Consider the following 22,219-nt stretch of genomic DNA (forward strand, 5'->3'; position numbering starts at 1 on the left):
GAGAAATCTTTTGGTGGAGTTTTTTGGGTCTTCAATGTAAGAGTATCATATCATCAGCAAATAATGCCAGTTTAAGTTCTTCCTTTCCTATCTTTATTGCTTTAATTTCTTTCTCTTGTCTAATTGCTATGGCTAATGTTTCCAGAACTATGTCGAAGAGGAGTGGTGATAGTGGGCATCCTTGTCTTGTTCCTGATTTTAACGTGGAGGTTTTCAGTTTTTGGCCATTTAATATGATGTTGGCTGTTGGTTTTTCATAGATAGCCTTTATTAAGTTGAGATATAGACCATCTATTCCAATTTTTTGCAGGGTTTTTATCATGAATGGGTGTTGAATTTTGTCAAATGCTTTTTCTGCATCTATCAAGAGGGTCATGTGGTTTTTGTCCTTGACTTTGTTAATATAGTGTATTATATTTATTGACTTAACGTATTTTGAACCATCCTTGCATCCCTGGAATAAATCCGACTTGGTCAGGATGTATGATCTTCTTGATGATCCTCTGTATTCTGTTTGCTTGTATCTTATTGAGGATTTTTGCATCTATATTCATTAAGGAGATTGGTCTGTAGTTCTCTTTTTTAGTTGCATCTTTCCCTAGTTTGGGAATCAAAGTGATACTTGCTTCGAGGAATGAATTTGGAAGTATTGCTTCCCTTTCAATTTCATTGAAAAGTTTGGAGAGTAATGGCAGTAGTTCTCTAAATGTCTTGTAAAATTCAGCAGTGAATCCATCAGGACCTGGGCTTTTATTTGTTGGTAAGTTTTTAATTACATTTTCAATTTCACTGATTGTAACTGGGGTCTTTAAAATGTTTTTATCTTCTTTGTTCAACTTTGGTAATTCATAAGTATCTAGAAATCTGCCCATTTCTTCTGTGTTTTTCATTTTATTAGAGTACAGGTTCTCAAAGTAGGTATTAATGATCCTCTGGATTTCTGTTGGACCTGTTGTGACTTCACCTTTTTCATTCCTGATTGCATGGATCTGAGCCTTTTCTTTCCTTTTTTTGATAAGGTTTGCTAAGGGTTTATCAATTTTATTTATGCTTTCAAAAAACCAACTATTCGATTCATTTATTTTTGTATCATTGTTTTAGTTTCCATTGCATTGATTTGTGCTCTAATCTTTATCATTTCCTCCCTTGTTCGAGCTTTGGGTTTTTCTTGCTCTTGTTTTGTCTAAGAGTCTAAGAGTCATCATCAGGTTGTTTATTTGGACTCACTCTGTTTTCCTAGTGTCCTCCCCTCCGTATTTATAGCTCCTGTTTTTCCTTGTGTTTAAAATTCTGAGACACTGTCACACTCTTTCCCCAGAGTATATGTGCTCAGCAGCGGTGATGGAACTTCCAGTTCTCCACCCCTTGTCAACACTTACTATAGTCTGTGAGGTGTGATCAAAATACACAATGAATATTGACATTTATAAAAATGCCTGACAGTAAAAGACATGTTGCCGTTGCCCCTCCTAATACTCCCCCTCGCTTTGAACTGATGCATCACTCCTACCACTTTCTGAACAGTTTCTGAAGTCCTCTTTTCTGAGAATCCTTGAGATTGAAAGAAACACAGTGAATGCTGTTCCTGAGTGCTGTCCAGCAAATCAGGCTTGTGAAGTCATTTCCATGTGCCTTCGTCTACCTCATTCACCAGATTTGGCACCGTGCGACTTCTGGTTACTCCCCAAAGCCCATGTTTTGAGAAGTAAGTGTTTTGAATCAGTTTATGTCATCAAGGCAGCCAGAACAGCCCCACTAAAGACACGAAAGAGAGTTTCTAGAACTGGTGGAGAAAGCAGCAAGGCATCTATGGCCATACCACCTGGAATGTGCCTGATCTCACCACAAAGTAGCAAGAATGATGGGCTAAGTGTGTTCAGAGAAGGAGGGAGGTACTTTGAGGGAGATTCATAACATTGTGCCTTTTACTGTACTCAATTCTTTTAAATTTAAACACTCTCCTTATGTTGCAGTCACATCTCGTATATTAAACAAGGAGTGATGGGAGTGCATGCCGTTGTCTTTTTCCAGATTTTAGAGAGAATTCCTTCAGTTTTTTTCCACATTTAATAGGATACTGCCTGTGGCTTTGTTATATATTTGGCTTTTATCATTTTGAGGTTAGGCCCTTTTGTATCTATTTTCAATAGGATTTTATCATAAAGGGGTGTTGGGTTTTATCTATCTATCTATTTATTTATTTAGTACTGGGGATCGAACAAATTCAGAACCTTGTGCTTGAGAGGCAGGCAGAGGCACCATTGAGCTAGATCCTTGGCCCAGGTGTTGGTTTTTATCTAAGGCTTTTAAAGCATCTATTAATGGTCATGCTATTTTTAGCCTTGATTTTACTTATGTAGTATATTATATTTATAGATTATGTATGTTAAACCATCCTTGAATCCCCCAGATAAAATCATTTGGTTGTGTTGTATAATCTTAGTAGGACTTTTAAATTCTGTTAGCGAGAATCTTATTGAGGATTTTTGCATCTCTCCTTATTGAGAGTGGTCCTCTGTTTTCCTGTTTTCCTTATCTAGTGTTGCTATCTAGTGTTCCTTATCTAGTGTTAGCTTCATAGAATGAGTTTGGGAGGACCCTTTTCTTTTCTACTGTACAGAAAAGTACTGGGCTGGGGATTTAGCTCAGTGGTTCTGCCACCTGCCTTGCAAGTGCAAGGTCCTGAGTTTGATCCCTGGTACCAGAAGAAAAAAAAAAAAAGTTGAAGGAGTACTGGTGTTAGCTCTTTTAAAAAATCTGGTAGAATTCAGCTGTAAATCCATCTGGCCCTAGGTCTTTGCTGTTTGGTAGAGTTTTAATTACTGCCTCAATATCATTGCCTGTTCCTGATATGTTTAGATTTTGATATCTTCTTGGTTCCATTTAGGTAGATAAGGTATGTCTAGTAATTAATCTACTTTTTGCAGTTTTTCCAACCTATTAGAATACAAATGTTGAAAATAATTTCTAATAATCTTCTGGAGTTCAGTGGTGTGTTGTAATTTCACCTTTTTTCATATCTAGTTTTACTAGTTGGGATTTCTCTCTCTTGGTAAGTCTGGCTAAGGGCTGATACATCTTGTTTAATTTTTCAAAGATCCCACTCTTTGGCTCATTGATACTTTTGTTTGTTTTAATTCATTATTTTCCACTAGAATTTTTATTATTTCTTTCCTTCTCCTGATTTTAAGTTTGGTTTGTTCTTGTTTTTCTAGGATCTTAAAATGCATCGATAGATTATTTGGGCCCACTCTTCAAAATACTTGAAGCAAAGGGATAATAGTCATCAAAAATGATATTCAGAAATTTCAATACTTTCTCTTGATAATTCAAGTGTACAGAAACAATAGAAACAATGCAAAAAGAGCAATAGTGTTACCATCTCTAGACATTGGTAAAACAATCTACTCAACAGCAGGAGGATGTATATTCTTTTTAAGTACATGTAGACCTTCTTCAAGAAATAAAATGAATGCCTCAATAAATGTAAAAGTATCAAGGTCCTAGCTTTTTTTGTTTGTTTTGTTTGGTTTTTTTGGTGCCGGGGTTTGAACTGAGGACCTTGTGCTTGCTGGGCAGGCTCTTTGCTGCTGGGCTGTATTCCCGGCCTTTGACTGAGTTTTCTGTTCAAAATAGAATTAAATAGAAATCAGTTGTAGCAGGGTATTTGGAAAATATTCAAATGTTAGTTATTAAAAATGAATCCTAGAGCCGGGGATTTAGCTCAGCGGTTCGGTGGCCTGCCTTGCAAGCACAAGGACCCGAGTTCAAAAAAAAAAAAAAAAAGAATCCTAGGTTGGTCAGAGAGCATCATTAGAAAAATTAATGTTTTGAATTGAATCAAAATGAAAATACAGCGTGTTATATCTGTGGGTGCAGCTATAGAAGTGGTTACATGGGAATTTATGACACTTATTGCTTGCAGTACAGAGGAAGAAAGTTTAAAACTCATGTGAGCTTTTATCTCAGAAAACCAACACTGAGCACAACAGGAATAATAAAGATCACGGTAGAAGTCAGTGAAATAAATAAATAAACAAAGAGAAAATCACTGAGACCAAAAGTTGGTCTTGGGGAAAATTATAACAATTTATCATCCCTTACTTGGGTGAGCCCAGAAGGCACAGGGACACACACAGGTGCTCAGCGGTAGGGGTGGACTGGGTCATTGCTCAGATTCTACAGGCATTGAAAATGAAAAAAGTTTATGAGCAGCTTTGTGCCGATCGGTTTTACAACTTAAGTGAAATCATTTCTTTAATGACTCACATGAACAAACCCCGCTCAAGAGAACACTCCCAGCTCCATGTAGTAAAACCGCTCACAGAGAAAGCTCTGGGCTCTTACAGCTTCGTGGGTGGATTCCACTAAAGATTTAAGGAAGAAATATTACCAGTTCCACACCATCTCTTCCAGAGAAAAGGAGGAGAGAACACTTCCCAAGACATTTTCTTTTTTTTTGGTACCGGGATCCAACTCAGGCCCTTACACTTGCCCAGCAGTGGTTCCCAGTCAGTGGAACCACTGCGCCAAATCCCCGGCTCCCAAGACATTTTCTGAGCTTGCAGTTCTTTTAGTAGCAAAACAAACGAGCACAGTTCAAGAAGAATAATGTAGTGCTCATGTACCTGTATTTTAAAAACTCTTTAAAATTATATCAGTGAAACCCAGGAATTAGCTAAAGAGTAATACAGGACTTATTCCCGCAAACTTAGTTTAACGTCAATCTGTGCATTTTCCACACAAAAGAGTAAAGCAGAAAAATCATATAATCATCTACTAAGATGGAGAATGTTACAGAATTTAATTTCCATTCATTACAGAACTTTCTAGTAAGTTCTCAACCTCTGGTTATAGGTATCTAACAAAACAAAAGTAGCCTTAGGCTAACACTATTCTTAGTAGTAAAATATTGAAGACTTTCCGTAACAGGCAAGGGTTTTCACCATTCACCATTGCCGCTTCTACTTAATGTCTTCATCAAGCCTAGCTGGTGCAGTAAGGCAAGAAAAGCAACATCACAGACACTGGAAAGGAAAAAGCAAACCCTGCTGATGGCAGTTAAGGAACTTAGGGGAATCCACACTGAACCCCGAGGATACAAGCTACACGTCTTTTAACTGAAATGATCAGGACTAGCATGGTTAGGGTTTTGGATTTTTCAGATTTGGGAATATTTGTAAGTACATGATGAGATATTTTGAGGATATGCCCCAAATGTTACCATGAAATTCATTCATGTTTTTATAAACCTTGCACACATAGCCTGAAGGTCGTTTTATACAGTACGTTTAGGGCTCCTGCTTTTTGACAGCAACGTGCCATGTGAAGTGAAGTACAGGATTTACTTGTAGAGTCACGCTGGCGTTCAGAAAGTTTCAGATTTTGGATTTTCAGATCAGAGGTAGTCAGTTTGTACTGCTGTCAGTATGCCAACAAATGCGTTTTTATACACTAACAAAAACAGCTGTAAAATACAGTGTTAAAATTACACTATAATGGCATATCAAGCAAATATCTTAAAAATAATAATAATGAGCAAAACCTTTGCACTAAAAGCTATAAAATATTATTATTGGGAGAATTTGCAGAAAACCGAAAGGTAGTTATAGTACATATTCATTGAGTGAAAGGGTCAGCGGCATTAGGATGTATGATCTCCTGACACACAGATTGAAACTGACCTCGACTCCCCGCAGATCTCTTTCTTCAGCACTGGACGAGCCCGAGGGCTCCCTGAGAGGAAAAGCGCAGAGAACACTGCCTTCCTTTCGAGCAGGCGGAAGCCACAGCTCCCGCGGTGCTGACGCCCTTGGGCCGGAACTGCCTGGCTGTGCCGTGGCAGGGAGGGCCCGCGCCCACATCCACAGAAAGACCTGCCAGGTGCTCGTGGCAGCGCCCTGGCCCTAACTGCCCGAACTTGGAAGCGAGAAGACGCTCTCCGGTCGCCCGTGCCCAGCGAGAAGCAGTGGGAGAAGCCGAGGCTCCTGAAGAGGCGCGGTGGCTGGGTTGATGCGAACAGAGGTGGAGGCTGAGCCGTCCCGGTCTGAAGCTCCCTCTGCTGCGCTCCCGACCTTTGTAAATGACAATCCTGAACAAGACCGCCGCTAGCACTTACCCCACTGGCGCCCAGCCGGGTGGGAAGCTTCAGTAGTCACTCAGTGAGGTTGGAATAAAGTCGCCCTTACCTGTGAGTCCGGAAGACAGACCACCACTCGGGAAAATTGCTTCCAGTGGGGAAAGCATCTCTGTAAGTGGTGCCACGACTGGTATCCACCTGGGCAGTAATCAGGCCTGCCTCACATGAGGCACAGGAAAACTCCAGCGGGTACATGCAGTAAACGTAGAGCCAAAACTTAGGGTTACCAGGCATAGACAGTTGTGATTTTGATTTGGGCACATTTCATAAATCAGATTCTAAAGGCATGAATCGTAATGGTGATGGCAACAATAAAAAACGTTTGCCCTTCAAAGACAGTGAAAGGCCAGCCATAGAGTGTTAGACTCTATTTGAAAAGTAAGCGTTATTAAAGACCCGTGTTCCGTTTGCACAAGAATGCTTACTAGTCAGGGAAAAGAGCAAGCAACTTGCTTTTAAATGAGCAAGATTTGGGCAGATGCTTCACTAGAGAAAACTTAGGAGTGGCCAATAAGTGCATGAAAAGATTTAGACCGTTAGTCATTCGGGGACTCTCAGACCAGAACCACCAGGAGACGTGGAAGGGTTAAAACCCAACAGTGGGCAACACCAGGTAGCTCTGGTCCTTTGCTGATTTGAATGCAGAGTGCTACAGCCACTGGGGATGATCGTGATAACCCCACAGCGAAATACTGCACACACTCCTAGTAGATGCAGTGCCATCGATGAATCACAGAAGCATTCGTGCAAGTGAAAGACTCCAAGACCGCTGACGGCCCCACGTACTGGGTGTGAAGCTCCAGCAGAGGCTTCACTGTAGAGTAAAAAGGCCAATCAGTGCCTGGTCTGGGGCTGGGCCCGGGGGACAAAGGGACAGAGGGAGCTCGGGGGCTGGAAATGTTCCTGGTCTCCGCTGCAGGTGACCACCAAGGTCCGCATTTGTCAGAACTCATCAGGAGGGGTGCGTTTTGTTTTCAGCTGGTTGTACCTGATGTGTGCTTCAAAGGTGGAGGACCTAGTTCACTGGCGTGCGAAGAGGGACTCTGAACGCTGGCCTGGCCAAGGGCGCTGCCTGTGCGCCGGCCTGGCGTGCTTTTCTCCCGGCTTTCTCCTCCAGATCCCGCCCCTCTGCTCCGCCGTCTCCAGCTCTGTCAGGGGCAGAGCTCGACCAGTGCTTCCTCACGCTGCCTTTTATTCGGTGCCTGAAGACAGTTGAAAGGACGCTTTGCTTTTTACGGTTGTTCACAGCACAAGGGTTAGTACGGATCAGTTGCACCCTCTTGGACAAAAATCGTAATTCTTTGATATTATTTTTAATCATTTATTACATATTCTGAAGGGTAGCATTGAGTAGTAATGAGCATAAAGCTAAGATTATAAATGGATACAATGATGTAACTGTTAAATTGATTTAAATTTGTATTGTGATCTCAATCTTCCTTTCAGAACTTAATGAGGAATTTAATTTGTCAATAGTCTTACACTTTCATAGCTGACCAAAATAAAAAAAAAATTCTACTTATCATTATGACTGTGTTTAAATTAATTATTCACTGGGGGGGGTGTTTCTGAGACAGGGTCTTGCTATGTAATTCAGGCTGTCCTGGAACTCACTTTTTAGGCCTCAAACTTTCAGCGATCCTCTTGCCTCAGCCTCTCAAGTGCTGGAATTATAGGCGTGCATCACCACGCCCAGCATTACATTATTTTAAAGATGATAAAATAGATACTGTTAAATTTAACCCTAGATTTTTCTGGTTTGGTTTTACTGGTCTGGTTTGCTGTTATTTAACTTGATTCAGTGAATTTAGAGAAATGGACTTGAAATATCTTCTGTATATTTTTCCCTTTTTCATTAGTATATGTTTATAAAATATATTAAATACACTCATCGTGGGGAATACATGTACATATGGAATCTTGATCCTTTTGACTTCCCTTACCTGCCTCCCTTCTGTTTTCCTCTATCCCCAAGATCCCTTGAATTTTTAAGTTAAATCAGGGAATTGTGCACATAACTTACCAGGTACATTCACCTAGTGCACGCAAGACTTGGGTTCAATCTGCAGCACTGGTTGAATGAACAAATGAGTAAATAAAGAAAATCAGCCTTGTAATAGGAACACTGGTAGGGATTTTCAGTTTGTCATCTTGTTTAATGGTTAGGCACTTTACGAACAAAATACCCTCCAGTGTCCCTGAGAGAAAGCCTGTCATTTTCAGATTTATAATATCATCCAGTAGATTCTCTGACCAGTAGTTCATTCCCTGAGCCGAGGTGCTGGGAATCTGACCCAGGGCCTCATGCATGCTGGGCAAGTGCTGTACCCACTGCGCTACAACCCTAACCCTTACTTTAACTCCTCTTTGCACACTTTTATTTTCGGAAGGACTTTTGTGTATGGGGGGGATGATACTGGGGACTGAATCCACAGCCTTCGCACTGGGCTACAACCCCTGCCCCTTTTAATTTTTAAATTTTGAGACAGGGTCTCGCTAAGTCACTGTTTGTCCAGGCTGGGGTCAAACTTGCCAGTCCTCTTGCCTCAGCCTCCCAGAGTGCTGGGACCACAAGGGTGTGGTACTATGTTCAGTTGGGAAGGGCATTTTTTATGTGATCATCTTGTTCTTTTTCTTACATCATGGTATTTCTGTACAATTTAATTAGAAGAGTTCTAAAACTCCGAGCAGTTAGTAATCGCTCAGTGTCACCTGCTCTTCTATTTCTTAAGGTTAAAACAACCCCCAAACCAGTGTGAGTTTACGCTTTGTTCAGGTGCTTTAGTAATCATGTTTTCATCAGCTTCGTTGCTAGGCACTGGAGGTACAGAGATAAAAGAGACACACCCACGCCGACACGAAGCTCAGTTATCACATCTGAGCACATAACTGAAATGCTGTGTGAGTTATAAAAACAATGTGCTGCAGAAACATGTAGGAGCCCTTGGCCCAGTGAGCACGCATCGGACGTGTGTTCCAGATGTGAGAGGCAAGAGGAAGGGTGTGAGGGAGTGGACCTTCGACACTTTTCAGAGAGGGGCGGTTACTTAAACTGGCTGTCAAAGGACAGCAGGTGACACCACCTACCGGATGGGGAGGAGGCGGCCATGGGGAAGGCAGGTCAGGAGCGCAGCAGGGAAGCAAGGCGACCGGGTGCGGAGGTGGGAGAGCCGGGGGCCTGGCCATCTGGGCTGTGTTCGGAGCATGCTCGGAAGCGCTTTAGGATATTCCCGTAGAACTGTACTGCCAGACTCAGAACAAAATATTCGCCCCCGGAACCCGGCAAGGCCAAGCCTAGGATGTAGTTTTTGACACGGTACAGAACGTAGGTGTCCAACCTTTGGGCTTACCTGAGGGGCCCCGAGTGAAGAACTGTCTTGGGCCACGTGTGAGGTCTGCCGTGTGGCGCGTGTGTGTCAGGACCAAGACCTCCTTTCATGCGTTTCTTCTACATTTCTGGCATTAGCGGTGTCGTAACCGTAACAATATGGTGGGCAAAAACTGAAGTGTCGTTGTGCTTCCCGTACCATAGCTGTGGAAAAACCGGTTTCCACTTAGTTATTATAAAGCAACACGTTCAGTGGTTACACAAGAGACCGTCGTGATGCCAAGCAGTAGAGGCCCGTCTTCCCGGGCACAGGCATGTGGGTAGGTTAAAGTACGACCAGCGGCAGCCATCGCATTTTACTCGCCAGTCTGCACACACGCGTGAGGTCAGATACAGTGAGTTTCCTCTCCCTGGACCACGGAGAAGCACAGGCTCTGGACAGTGCCCAAGGCTGTGTCCTCCCTCACGGCTTCTGTTGCTGCTTGTGCCGACTGCATTCTGCACCATACAGCGGAGTCATGGGACATATCTGTAAACTGCATAATCGTGGTCCAAGCTCACAACTTTGCCGGCTGCCCACGGCTAGGATGGAATGAATGCAGCCGGAGAAATGACACGGCTGTAGCCCATGAGCACCCTGAACTGGCCCACTGTGTCCACCTGTGCCTCACTACAGAGCACCTAGTTCCACAACACACAAAACACGAGAATGACAACACAGTCCCGATGGTACTGTGTCACTTGTAGAGAGTTTGGATTAGAACCTGACAAGTGTGCCAGAGTAAAACATCTGGGAACTCCTGATGAAAGAGTAGTAAGATTAAGGATAGGGACTAAAGATTCATTTTGAAGAGTCATGCAGAGCGCAAGTGTGCAAATTCTTAGATACTATTCCTGAAATAGAGAAATCGATATATGCTAAACATTTTCCATTATTATTTAACAACAGGAATTCAAAAAGAAGCAAAATGAAGTTGTTGTAGTTAATGTAGTTATAAAAGTTAAAAACATTTTCAATATGACAATGAATTCAACTTGAAACACATGGGATTGAGTTTTGAAAGTCACACCGTTGGGTGTGAACTGGACCTTTTGGGTGTGAACACAGCGTTTCCGGCCCCAGAGCCATCCCAGGTGATGTGGTCTTCCAGTGACTGCCTCCAGCCAGGCCGCTGGCAGCTACCCAGCGATGAGACTCACTCTGCTAAGCAAAGCTGAAGACCAAATAGGCCACAAGGGATTCTGCCCTGAGACCTTCCATCTCTGCTGTCCAGGGCGGACATTGGACTACAGGTGTCGCTGTGTCCTTAGACACCATTTCCCTCCTTGTGGCTGGTCCTGCTGTGCCTTCCTGAGGCTGTGGGTTCAGGTTAAGCCACAGAAAGCAGCACAGCTGTGGCAGCTGCCTGCTCCTCCCCCCATGGCCATGGGGTGCAGCTAGATACCCCCTCTTCACTGCTGAGTGAATCCAGGCCGCAGCTTGTCACCCTAAATATGCTCCTGTTAGCAGGTTCTGGGGATTCCTTCTAGAGAGCCTTTTTAGTTTCTAAACAAAGCATTGGACAAAAGAAGCGCAAAAGGTAGTAAGGTTTTATATCATTAAAGGTAGGCAGAGAAACACGCCTTGCAGAGCTAGGGCAGGCCAATTAAAGTAGGGAAAGAAGAGCACTCTGCAGAGTAAGAGCAACCATCGTGAGAGAGAACACAGTGATTTACTGGTGGCCATCAGATCTAGGCCATCTTACTCAAAACCTGCTTGATTTCTCCCAAGAATTGAAGATAGCACTTTCTGATGGTTCCAGTACAGAGCTTGTGTGTAAGTGTCCTGGATCTCCGTGATTACTAGGTCTCACTCCCTTGCCCAGCCAGTTTGCCGTGCCCTAATCTCCTGCCTCACTCTTATCTCCTTCCTGCTTAGATTCAGCATGGTATTGTGCTCCACTTTTTCCTGCACAGTTGTCTTACCCAGCTTAGACTCTAACACTGCTCCAGGCCCCCTACACCAGACATGCTCCGTGAGCTGCATCGGGCTGGTTTCCTGTGTGGACAGCTCCTCTGCCCTAGGAGGGCTCACAGCCCACACCAGTCACCCAGCTCCACCGCCCTGTGTTAGGCTACGACGGTACTTCTCAGGCTGTAGCCCTTCTCTCTTACCCTAGGCTAGGGTGCCCCTCCACAGGGAACCCACTTTTCCTGTCAAGATGCTGGCTGCTCACAGGGCCTCTCCCTGCCTCAGCCCTGGTCTCTGTGGAGGGCTGCACTGTGCTCTTTCCCTGTGTGGGCTCTGGCACCCACTCCTGTTCCCTAAAGTGAAGGCTTTCGCCCTCCTTGGGTTCTGACACTGCCTCCTGCCTGGTTCCCCACTTGAAAACTGACACCTGTGTCACGTATCTCCTAGAGAGCACACTGGGCCACACACACACACACACACACACACACACACACACCTTCCACACCCCTGGGCTCTGCCATGCTGGCCGCTGTGGCTCCCCCGGCCTCGTGGTGTGGACGCCCACCTCCCTGTGCCCCACTCAGTAGCGTTAGGGCCGAGGGAAGGGCAGGGAACACACCATCACTGGAATGTCAGCAGGACTTGACATGACCTCTTCTTTCTAACCCCACATTAATAACTTACGCCATCTCTCCTTTTTTTCCTGACTAGTGTGTTTTAGCACTTCGTCTATTGTATTTTGGTTTGCTAATGCTTTTTCAGCATGCATTCTTAAATCTATTTTTCTGCTCTGCATTATTTCATCCCTCCTATTTTGGGTTTAATTTGCTGGGTTTTTAAAATTTTCTTGAAGTGGATGCCTAGGTCATCATTTTCCAACACCCTCCCTCTGTACCACCTGCTGTGAGTGCACCTAGACCTGGACATTTCCTTCTAAATGTATCGTTACATACATCACACCAGTGTTTGTGGGATTATTTTAGTCACTTTCTTCAATACATATCTGATGACAGTTATTCTTTGATCCATGAGATAGAGTGTACTTTAACTTCTCGTTATTTTGTTCAATTTTCTGTGGATTTTCTATTTATTTATTTTTTTGTTTGTTTCTAGTTTAATTCTGCAGTGGTCAGATAACATCCTTTTTGGTTCTTTTTTTTTTTCTTTTGTTTGTTTGGCACCAGGGATCGAACTTGGGACCTTGTGCTTGCGAGGCAGGCAGCGTAACCACTGAGCTAAATTCCCAGCTTAAATTTTGCAAAATGTGTTGAGCCTTGATTTATTCCCCAGCTTATCATCAGTTTTGACAAATTCTCACAGATGCTAAGAAAGTGAATTCTGTGTTTGCTAAATGTTCACCATTTCTTAGAGCTGTAGTTCTCACCACTGTTTTAAAGCATGAGGTAAGGAGCCATCGGTCATATCCCACACAGGTGCACAGCTCTTCGTCAGGGTAGAAAGAAAATACTTCGCCTTGTTCTGAGGGTGCTGTGTCATAGCAGATGGTAACTTAAAATGCCTGAGATGGGCCTGTACTGGGTCCTTTCATGGATGTGACATTCCCATAAAAATAAGGGTATGAAATTAGGCAGTAAAGAAGAAGTAAAGGAACGGGAAGGCGTCACCATTTTGGAATTTGGTAGTCACACTAGAAATTTCTTTTTATGGTTATGCTTAATGTGTAATTTAGCAATAATATAAATTCTGTTGTTTTATAAAACAAATGCCTTAAAATTTTCTAATATCAATTAAATTTAAACCAATTCTTAGTTATTACATTATGTAATAACATGAAGTTGTTGTCAGAATAAAAGCTTACAAGGGGGAAGATTTTCATGACTATTTTAATGAAATTTTAATTCCACATTTGTATGTTCTTCACGTCAACAAGTAAAATACAAAATAAAAATAAAAGTGTGGCATTATTTTCAAAACTTTGAGCATATGCTGTGGCTAAAATAAAATATATGTTCCAATTCACAACTTTAACATTGTTTTTCTCAAATCTAGAAAATAGTAGTAAGAGCTACTCGTTGAGACTATTGAGACTTTTTAGAGATCAAAGACAGTTTGTGCAATCCGTGCCTTGGTCTCTGGAGCAAAGTTAAATTTGAATTGAAAAACCAGAACCAGGGGGAAGCTAGTATTAAAAAGCAAATCAAGAAATAAGGTATGGCATTATTACTAGGTAGAAATTATATGGTCCTGGTCACAGCAAAAGGAAATCGGGAGAAGAATTGTCTCAGTAGGAAGTTATTGAGGGAGGGAAGAGTCACAGAAATAAAAACATAATCAAAACTGTGGTCGGATTGCCAAAGTGGACGATGAAGGTGCCGGGCCCGGACCATGTGCGCTCTGGCCCAGTCCTCTGTCTCCTTCCCAGGCTGCATGGCTCAGGCGTCTGTTACCGTCCATGCAGGTGGACACGGTCAGTAATGCTAATCCATCTCTACCTTCTGATCAAACTAAGCCAACCATGCTAACCCCGTTTCTCCGCCGTGAAGGGTAGAGTAGACCCTTGACACCCTTCTGCACGGTGAGAGGTGTCGGGCTGCGTACAGAGCCTGCTGGGAAGGACCCCCCTCTTCTTGGAGCAAAGGTAAAGAAGAAGGGGTATGCCGGCTCCCAGCCACTGTACTGGGAAATTTCGAGTCAACTTCTTGCTGCAGTATTTAGCTATTACTGTTTCATTTGATATCCGATTAACGACGCATTGTTTAAGGAGTGGAGGATGTTGCTTTAATGACTTAAGGACTGTATTGGCGGGGAACTTACTTGAAAACAGTGGAAATCTACCTGTCAGCTCACTTTGTTCTGTTACTGACGAACCGGGGTTTGCTGTGGCCATCAGTTTCCAGGCTTGCACACTCGCATGCGTTTCGTGTTGCTGCCCTACCCTCAGCTTTTCTCCCGTGCTTGTCACTTCATGGTCACAGGGTGACCGTGGCCCTCAAACCGAGGGGAGATGGAAGGGGCCAAGGGGTGTAGACTGAGCCTGCCAGCTTTTAGCAAGAAAACTAAAGCTGTCTTGGGAGCCTGCTCTGACGTCTGCTTGAATCTCGCTGGACACCTGCCTGCTGGGCCCCCACAGGAGGGCTGCCCACCCCTCACCGTCCCCGAAAGCCCCTGGTCTCTAGTTTTGGAAGTGAGTTTTTCTTGGCTGCTGCCTGCAGTGTGTGTATTTTCTCTGATTTAGCTTCAAGCATATTAATTCAGTAATCCTGTTTTAAAGTTTGTACTAAATGTAGGAGCAAGAGCCTTAGTTTTTTAAATTTGAAATTAGATCTTCTGAGCAAATGTGTATGTGTGCCAAGTTAACACCAATCAGTATTTTTTATTTGACCCACACAGTGTAGTAATTTTTAAATAAAGCTTACGGTTTTGTGTAATGTCTGTCCATTGTTAGGGTTAACAGAGAGACTGTATTGAGTATTTGCACTGAACTTCATGACAGCTGTAACACAGACTTCCTTGTGATGAAGGACACTTACGTATTTGATGCCATATTCACGATTTCTCTACCCAGACTGGGTGTATAATAACAGTCTCCTGAGCTCTGTCTTCATCTCCCTGCCCGCTCACAGATACATTGACTCTCCATCTTTGTAAATCAATGCGGTAACACTGAAAATATCATTGAAGAGTGGAGTAAACTGTGGCTCCCTGTTCCTGCTAGCCAGGGAGATGCTGCCTGTGGTGGACAGGGTGGACCCGGCTACGGGACAAGGACAGGGAAGGGAGGAAGGCAAGGTTTGGCATCCTGGTGGCTACTGGAGGTCAGAGGATGGGACTGAGCTGACCGTGGGGTGCTGGACCTAGGAGATGTGGAAAAGCGATTTTGTCACTGCTCAGCAAAACGCTGGCTTACGTTCGTCTCAGTAAGAGAAGAAAATTGATGAGGTTTCATGTTTGCTTTGCCTACCAGGTTTTTGTTGCTTTGGCTAGAAAGGCAAAGAACTACTCGATGCAGGGCGTGCTGCTTGTTAGGGCGGAGAGAACCAAATAAGCTGTTTTAACACTCAGCTTCCTGGTGTGCAACAGGGTCTCTTCCTGTGTGACTGGCTGCTCTTCCTGATGTTATCAGGCAGAAGGAGACGAGCGGGGAGCCTGATTGTTTTATTTCTGCGCCTGAGAAGACTTACTTAGAAATCCTAAGCATTATGTGGCCAGTTTTTAAATCGCTTTTAGGTGATCCGCAGTTACTGTAGACGGCTGCGTTCTCAGGCTGACTGGAAACAGTGACAGTTTCTCCGTCCTTGTCAGGAAGCTGCATTCAGAGAATGAGGAGAACGCCGCCCCTGGATGAGCTGCAGCCGCCGCCCTACCAGGATGACAGTGGGTCCCCCCACCTCTCCTGTACGCCCTCCGAGGTGGGGGACAGCAAGTGCGAATTTTCCCACTGCAGCAACAGCCCGAGATGCTCCTACAACAAGTGCCCGAGTGAAGGAAGCACAGGTCGTGAAGCAGAAAGTTTCCAGAATAAGGGATTTGAAGATGTCCCGAGCGACAGCACTGCTGTCCTGAGCCCCGAGGTAAGTAGCAGTTTCCCAGCGCGGTCGCCCCAGTCCGCGCCACTGGGGCTGAGCAGAGGGTCCCACCCCGTCCCGCCCCTTTAGCTCCTCCCACCAGCTTGTGCCCTCCGCAGCCCTGTCCCGCCTGGTCCTCAGCACCCAATCTAGTCCCAGGGCAGTCAGTAGCCGAGGAGATGCTGGGTTGTCTTTAAAGGCTTTATGTAAAGCATGCGAGAAGTATTCACCTTTTGGGAGTTATTTTTTATGATTTTCAGTTAAGTCTTTCTTAGTGAATGTTAATGACGCATACTGTTTCCTGTAGGCATTTGGTATGTGCATGACACACCTGAATTCTTTCTTCACGGCCCTTCCCCAGCTCTCCTACCACCTGTTACCTCTCCCTCCTACTCACACAGTAGCTCTGTCTCCGTTTGCTTTTATCTTTTATTTTGCTCTTTACTCACACTTTGGATTTACCACATAAGAGAAATCATATGGTATTTGCCCTTGTGTGTCTGATTTATTTCACTTAATATTCTTTTCAAGGTGCATGCATTTTCCTACCAATGGTTCAAATCCATCCTTCTTTACAGCAGAGTAGTATTCCCTTCTTATGAATACCGCATTTCTATATCTGTTTGTCTGTCGATGGACATGACTACTAGACTGTTACAGTGTTTCACAAGTCTTTCAAAATAACCTTACTGTGGGGCCCGGGATTTAGCTCAGTGGTTCGGTGGCCTGCTTCGCAAGCGTCAAGGACCCGAGTTCAATCCCCAGTACCCCCCCAAAAATAATAATAATAATAACAACCTTACGTATCTTCACTTTATGGAATATGAAAGGGATCGGTGATGATTTAGCTTCTCTGATGAGATTTGAATTCATGGCATTCGTGCCTTCAGAGTGGATGGTTGGTTGGTTGATTGAGTTTAAGTTACTTTTTGAGCAAAAAAATGTAACAGGACAACAAAAATAATCATTGCAGATTCAAAGTATTGCCATTTTCTAAAACAGATTTGTTTTAGTCTTACTGTAATGATAAAAAACTATGAAGGTGATCCGGAGGGCTTCATAGGGCAGCAGTTATTTTTAGCATTCACTTTCCTGAGAAGTTTGGAATTGAGAGTTTTTGGACTTTTATTCCTGGCAATATTCAGTCATACTGTGGTACATCTGTGTTCCTCCCTGGTGAACTTTCTGATCTGTCCTTTTCTAATCCACAAAGCAATTAAGTTGTGCATAGAATTTTCTTAATTTTGAGGTTTTTCTTCTATAATGAAAAAATACTTTGTCACTACTTTCTTAGCATTATATGCTAGTATATCTAGTGAAAGAAAAAAGTGTTACCTCAATACTTTAATTTATCAGTGTTTCGTGACTTTCCCAGGAGGTTTGTGTTCGAGCACCCAAACAAATTCAAAGCAGGTGTTCTGTGGGGTTTTGCTCACTATGTAGCTAGCCAGCAGTTAACAGGGAAGCCTGGATTGTAGAATTAACAGTAATAAATATCACCAGCTGTGCTGGGAATTTGCTGTTGGCTTAGTCAGCTCACATGATCCTCCCAGTGGCGGCTCAGGAAGTTGTTATTTCTGCTTTCTGAAAACACTGGGACTCCGAGAGTGGAGCAGTTTGCCCAGGCAGCAGCAGCCCTTAAATAGCGGAACCGCAGTGCAGATGCAGGTCCGTGTGAGGATGGAAACGGTGCTGTTAGCGGGTAGCCTGTGTCGCTCATTTCTCTCACAGTGGCTGTGCGGGGATCACCGGTGCTGCTGCTGCCCGAGCCCCAGAAGATGCACAGACCACATTTAGTCTCACAGATGATACGCAGAGTTACACGCGTGTATTTTATTTTAACCCATTTTGGGTCCAGAGCAAGAAGTAAGAGTAGCAAGACAAGGCAGGCCGACACAGCTGGGCGTCTGTAGGGTAGGCAGCAGGACCACTGCTGTGCCCATCCACCCGGTCTCTTCCCAGCACTCCCACCTTTCGTGGGACAGCAAGGGCCGGAACTGGGACTTGAACAAGGCACCGAAGAGCCAGCAGCCTACACTCGTTTCGGGGAAGAGATTTTGGAGTAAGTACGCCCGGCCACGCTGAAAACTGCCGGAGGGCCTCCTGGACAGGTGCCGGTTCTCATCTATGTTTCTTGAGGAAAGCAGAGCTGTCCGCACAGAGCAGCACGGTCCTGCGTAGGTTTCCCATCCCTCTCTGTTGGAACATCCGTTCTGGGAGTCTTCCTTGCCTCACATTTGGCTTACTGTAGTTTGCCTGAATTGCAGGAGCTGCTGACGTCACTTGTGTTCTCACTTTTTTTTTTGCGTTTTCTTCTCTTGACTTGTATTTGTGTCCAGTAGCATCGCAGAACACATTCAAACAAGAGAGCAAAGTACATGTTACATGAATGCTTAGATGGGAAAGGCCAATAGGCAGTGCGAGTGTACATTTACTCTTGTAGTTTTTCAAGATTCCTTTGCCTCTCTGTGGTAGGTATTTCGTATCAGGTAGAAAAGTCTCCCTTTCCTCTCGGCTAATCCAGGCTCTGGGTCTTAGACCTGCCTGCCTCACCGCTGAGCAGGGGGAGAGAGTGGGCTCAGGAGAACTGTCTGACAGGGGGGCCATGCGCTCCTTTGAGGACTTGTGGTTATCTGGAGTGGTTTTCAAACTTCGATCCAAGCACTTGGAAAGTACACAAATTTTCTTACTGTCTTCTTGAATAATTCAGAGAGCAGCTTTTATCTGTACACTTTTCACCCTGTAACCTGGGTTTTATAAGAATTGTTGGAATTCCGAAAAACATATACATTAGGGAGGCACCAGAGAAATTAAGTTTATAAATAGCTATCCAGGACCTTATAAAAATGTTTATTGCCCCAAAAATCATTGATATCATGATACTATTTTTAAAAATATTTAAGTATCAGAGATAGATCTTAATAATCTTTAATTACAATTATGAAATAGTATACATGAAGACAGTTGCTGTAACTTATTTTTAAGAATGTTTATCCTCTTTACTCATACACATAAAAAACTCAATTCTTCTATGAAAATTTGTTCCTTCTCCCAACACTATTCTTCATTAGTCATCTTTCTTCCCTACACAATGCCGATTTCTGTGTAAGAGTTGTAAGTTTAACAACTCGTGTCTTTTTGGTTTTCTTCTGTAAAAAGAAGAATCCCTCCCCACTCACACCTCAAACAGAGATTGGCACATGGTAGGTGCAATGCTTAGGACCAAAGCTGAGGCCTAGGCACACAAGGGAGGTGCTGAGGTTTGATGGTCTCTGTAGACCTGTGTCTACGGGCCAAACTCAGGGAGTTCTTTGAATAAATGGAAGAAGAAAACTGCAGGTCAGCAATATTCTCCGCCACACAGACACTAAGTACAATTATAGGAATGTCTTAATTCTCATTCTTGGGACAAAGTACCGGACACCCAAAGTTAACGGAGGAAAAGCTTATTTGGCTCACAGTTTGTAGAGGTTACAGTCCACATTTGGCTGACTCCAAGGCAGTGGGGTATGACACAGGGGCATTGCAGAGGAGAAACAGTCCACGGCAGGCAGAAAGCAGCAAAGTAGTGAAGAGCAGTGACGGCGGCAGCAGGCCTCTTTCTATGCTTTATCTACTATCCAGGCTTTGTGCCCTTAAGGCAAGGGGCACTCACACCCAGGGTGGCAGCCTTAGTCCTAGCTGTGGACCATGAATCAATCCCAGCTTCACTTTCTTGATCCCAGTATCACACCTCGAGATCCAACCATCCCCGAAAAGCCCCGCCTATGACTGCGTGAGGCTTTGGAGGAACATCTAGTTATAAGCTACAACAAAGAAATTATAAAATGGGTCTATATTTTCAAATTTTAAAAAAGTTAATTTTCATTAAAATACTTGAAGGGGCATAGTGATGTGGTTGAAAGGTCGGAAACCTGGCCTGGACATTGTCAGCAACTAGGTGAACCCCATTGTGACCCCCTACACTGGCCGTAATTTGAGACAGCTACAGGTCAAAAGGGCACAGTTTCTTTTAGTGTCATAATTCGTATGTACACTCGTAGTCTTGCACCTTTGAAATGTCTTCCATTTCAACAGTAATTCATATTGGGAAGTGAGAGATTGTGTTTAATTCTGGTTAAAAATTGAATAAATGTGGTTTGTGACATGGAGAATAAATTTCTGACTGCAATGAATACTTCAAGGCCCTTTTATACTAACACATACCACATTTCCATTGATATTTAATTCTAAATATGTTAATATTCTGTTTATAGATAGGGGCATTTTGGAACAAATCCTGAAAATGGAACCAAAATTTTCAATAGTGTTATAATTATTATTTATGCTCTCTTTCTCTGTGGCCTAGTACTGAGCTGCCAGTTTCATGATTATCATGTTAAGAAAGTAAAATTTAGTAGTCTCCTGCTAAAGGAACAGAGTTACACATTAAAGTATATATTTTAAGCTCTCATTTATAAATACATCAGCTTTCTCTAAATTGTAATAGTGTATACTACATTTAGAACGTATCTTTATGATAGGTTTTAGTTTAAATTACCACTTAGATGCTCTGGCCCTATAGGGTGGCTTTTGATTGTAGTTGACTGCGATTTATTATACTTTCTTTATGATAGCAAATAAAGATTGTTTTCACATTACCTCATAAAGGCACTTATTTACATGCTAGATTAAACAATAGAGTTAAAAACTGAAAACATTTAAACTTGCTTTTCTTAGGAGATGTCAGCTCAAGGATCATCTTCACAGCTTCCTAAACCTTTTGACCCCGAGCCAGAAGCTAAATACGGCACCCTAGATGTGACTTTTGACTATGACTCGCAAGAACAGAAGCTTTTGGTGACAGTGACAGCTGTCACAGACATCCCAGCATATAACAGGGCAGGTGGCAACTCGTGGCAAGTACACCTTGTTCTTCTGCCTATAAAGAAACAGAGAGCAAAAACCAGCATCCAGAGAGGACCGTGCCCTGTCTTCACAGAAACATTCAAATTTAACCACGTCGAATCTGAGATGATTGGGAATTATGCAGTTCGTTTTAGACTGTATGGTTTACATCGCATGAAAAAAGAAAAGATTGTGGGGGAAAAGATTTTTTACTTAACAAAATTGAATCTTCAAGGGAAAATGTCATTACCTGTGATACTGGAACCTTCTTACAATCATTCTGTGAGTATCTGTCTCTTCAGATGACCTGGATACAGTTTATGTTTGTGATCTATAATAGGCCCGATTTAAAAATCTATAATCAGCCTTACAACTTTCTTGGTCAGAAATTTATAAACCTTGCATAGGTAGGTAGTTTTTTTTCTTTTTTATAAAAATACAGTTAAATTATTTTTCATAGGTATTTTACCCTTCACAGAGTTCTACCCCAGGTCCACGTGTCTCTTCCTTGTTGAACATATTTCAAATGTTTGGCTATGGGATCACCTGAAGTCCTTACAGAACTTACAGTTTCCTTTCCAGGTTAAAACTAGGCAATATGTATCGAGCTTTCTGGCCTCCTGGTCTTAATGTGCAGCCTCGCAGAAAATGTTGGCTCTTCTGGGTGCAGACTGCTTCCTCGATCCTGATGGGTTAACTTTCCAGAACTGATGTGAAATCATTTCAAAAGCTAAAGATGATCTGACCTCATTATGCTCTCCACCTTTTTCAAGCAAAGATTTTGAAGTATTTCTGAGAGAACTCTAGTTCACTCTGTTTCCCCGAGATCATCATTACTTACAAATCAGTCTCTCCTGCCCCCTTCATATTTTTAACTGGATTCCCATAAGGTATTGCACATAACTGGAGAGAAATGTCCACACTGTTTATTTAGATCAGAGAGATACATTATGACACATAGTTGTTTAGAACATGAGGAAATTCATGATGCAGTGCAAATGTAAGTTATGATTTATGTTTATTCCTGCTATAGCAAAAATATTTTTATAATGAAAACAGACAAACTTTAGAACATATTTAAATTTTAAAACAATACTGTGATATTTGAGGGCTGTTGTGAGCTTTTAAACGTGTGAGCAGAAGCCCACGGTTACGGTGTCCTTGTGCTCACCTGGTCAGCGGATCCGTGGGCCCTTCAGGTGCAGCGGAACTGGCCGTTTAGCTGGATGGCTTCAGCGTCTGGAGATGCGAAGGGCATGGTGGATGCCGTGTGCTCAGAAGGGGTTCGGGTAAGATTTGATCCTTGTTGGTGTAGTAGATAACTTGTTATTTTAAATTTTTAGAATTATTATTTGGGGGTTATATTAGCTGTTTATCAGAGAGAAAAG

General features: G+C 43.1%; 1 protein-coding gene across 8 annotated transcripts in view; it reads left to right on the forward strand.

The window, feature by feature from the left end:
• Syt14 (synaptotagmin 14) overlaps positions 1–22,219 on the forward strand; it is a 160,753-nt gene that overhangs the window by 78,232 nt on the left and 60,302 nt on the right. For all 8 annotated transcript variants that reach the window (XR_004516695.1, XM_010613179.3, XM_033762246.1 and 5 more), the window contains 2 exons: positions 15,682–15,950; positions 20,664–21,113. Coding sequence is in view for 7 of the 8 variants with exons in the window: in XM_010613179.3 (XP_010611481.1) it covers positions 15,682–15,950; positions 20,664–21,113 (719 nt within the window). In the remaining variant the exon portion in view is untranslated. The remainder of the gene's footprint in view (positions 1–15,681; positions 15,951–20,663; positions 21,114–22,219) is intronic.

The sequence above is a fragment of the Fukomys damarensis genome, unplaced genomic scaffold, assembly GCF_012274545.1.
Source record: "Fukomys damarensis isolate Sample0158 unplaced genomic scaffold, DMR_v1.0_HiC HiC_scaffold_11, whole genome shotgun sequence".
NCBI lineage: Eukaryota > Metazoa > Chordata > Mammalia > Rodentia > Bathyergidae > Fukomys > Fukomys damarensis.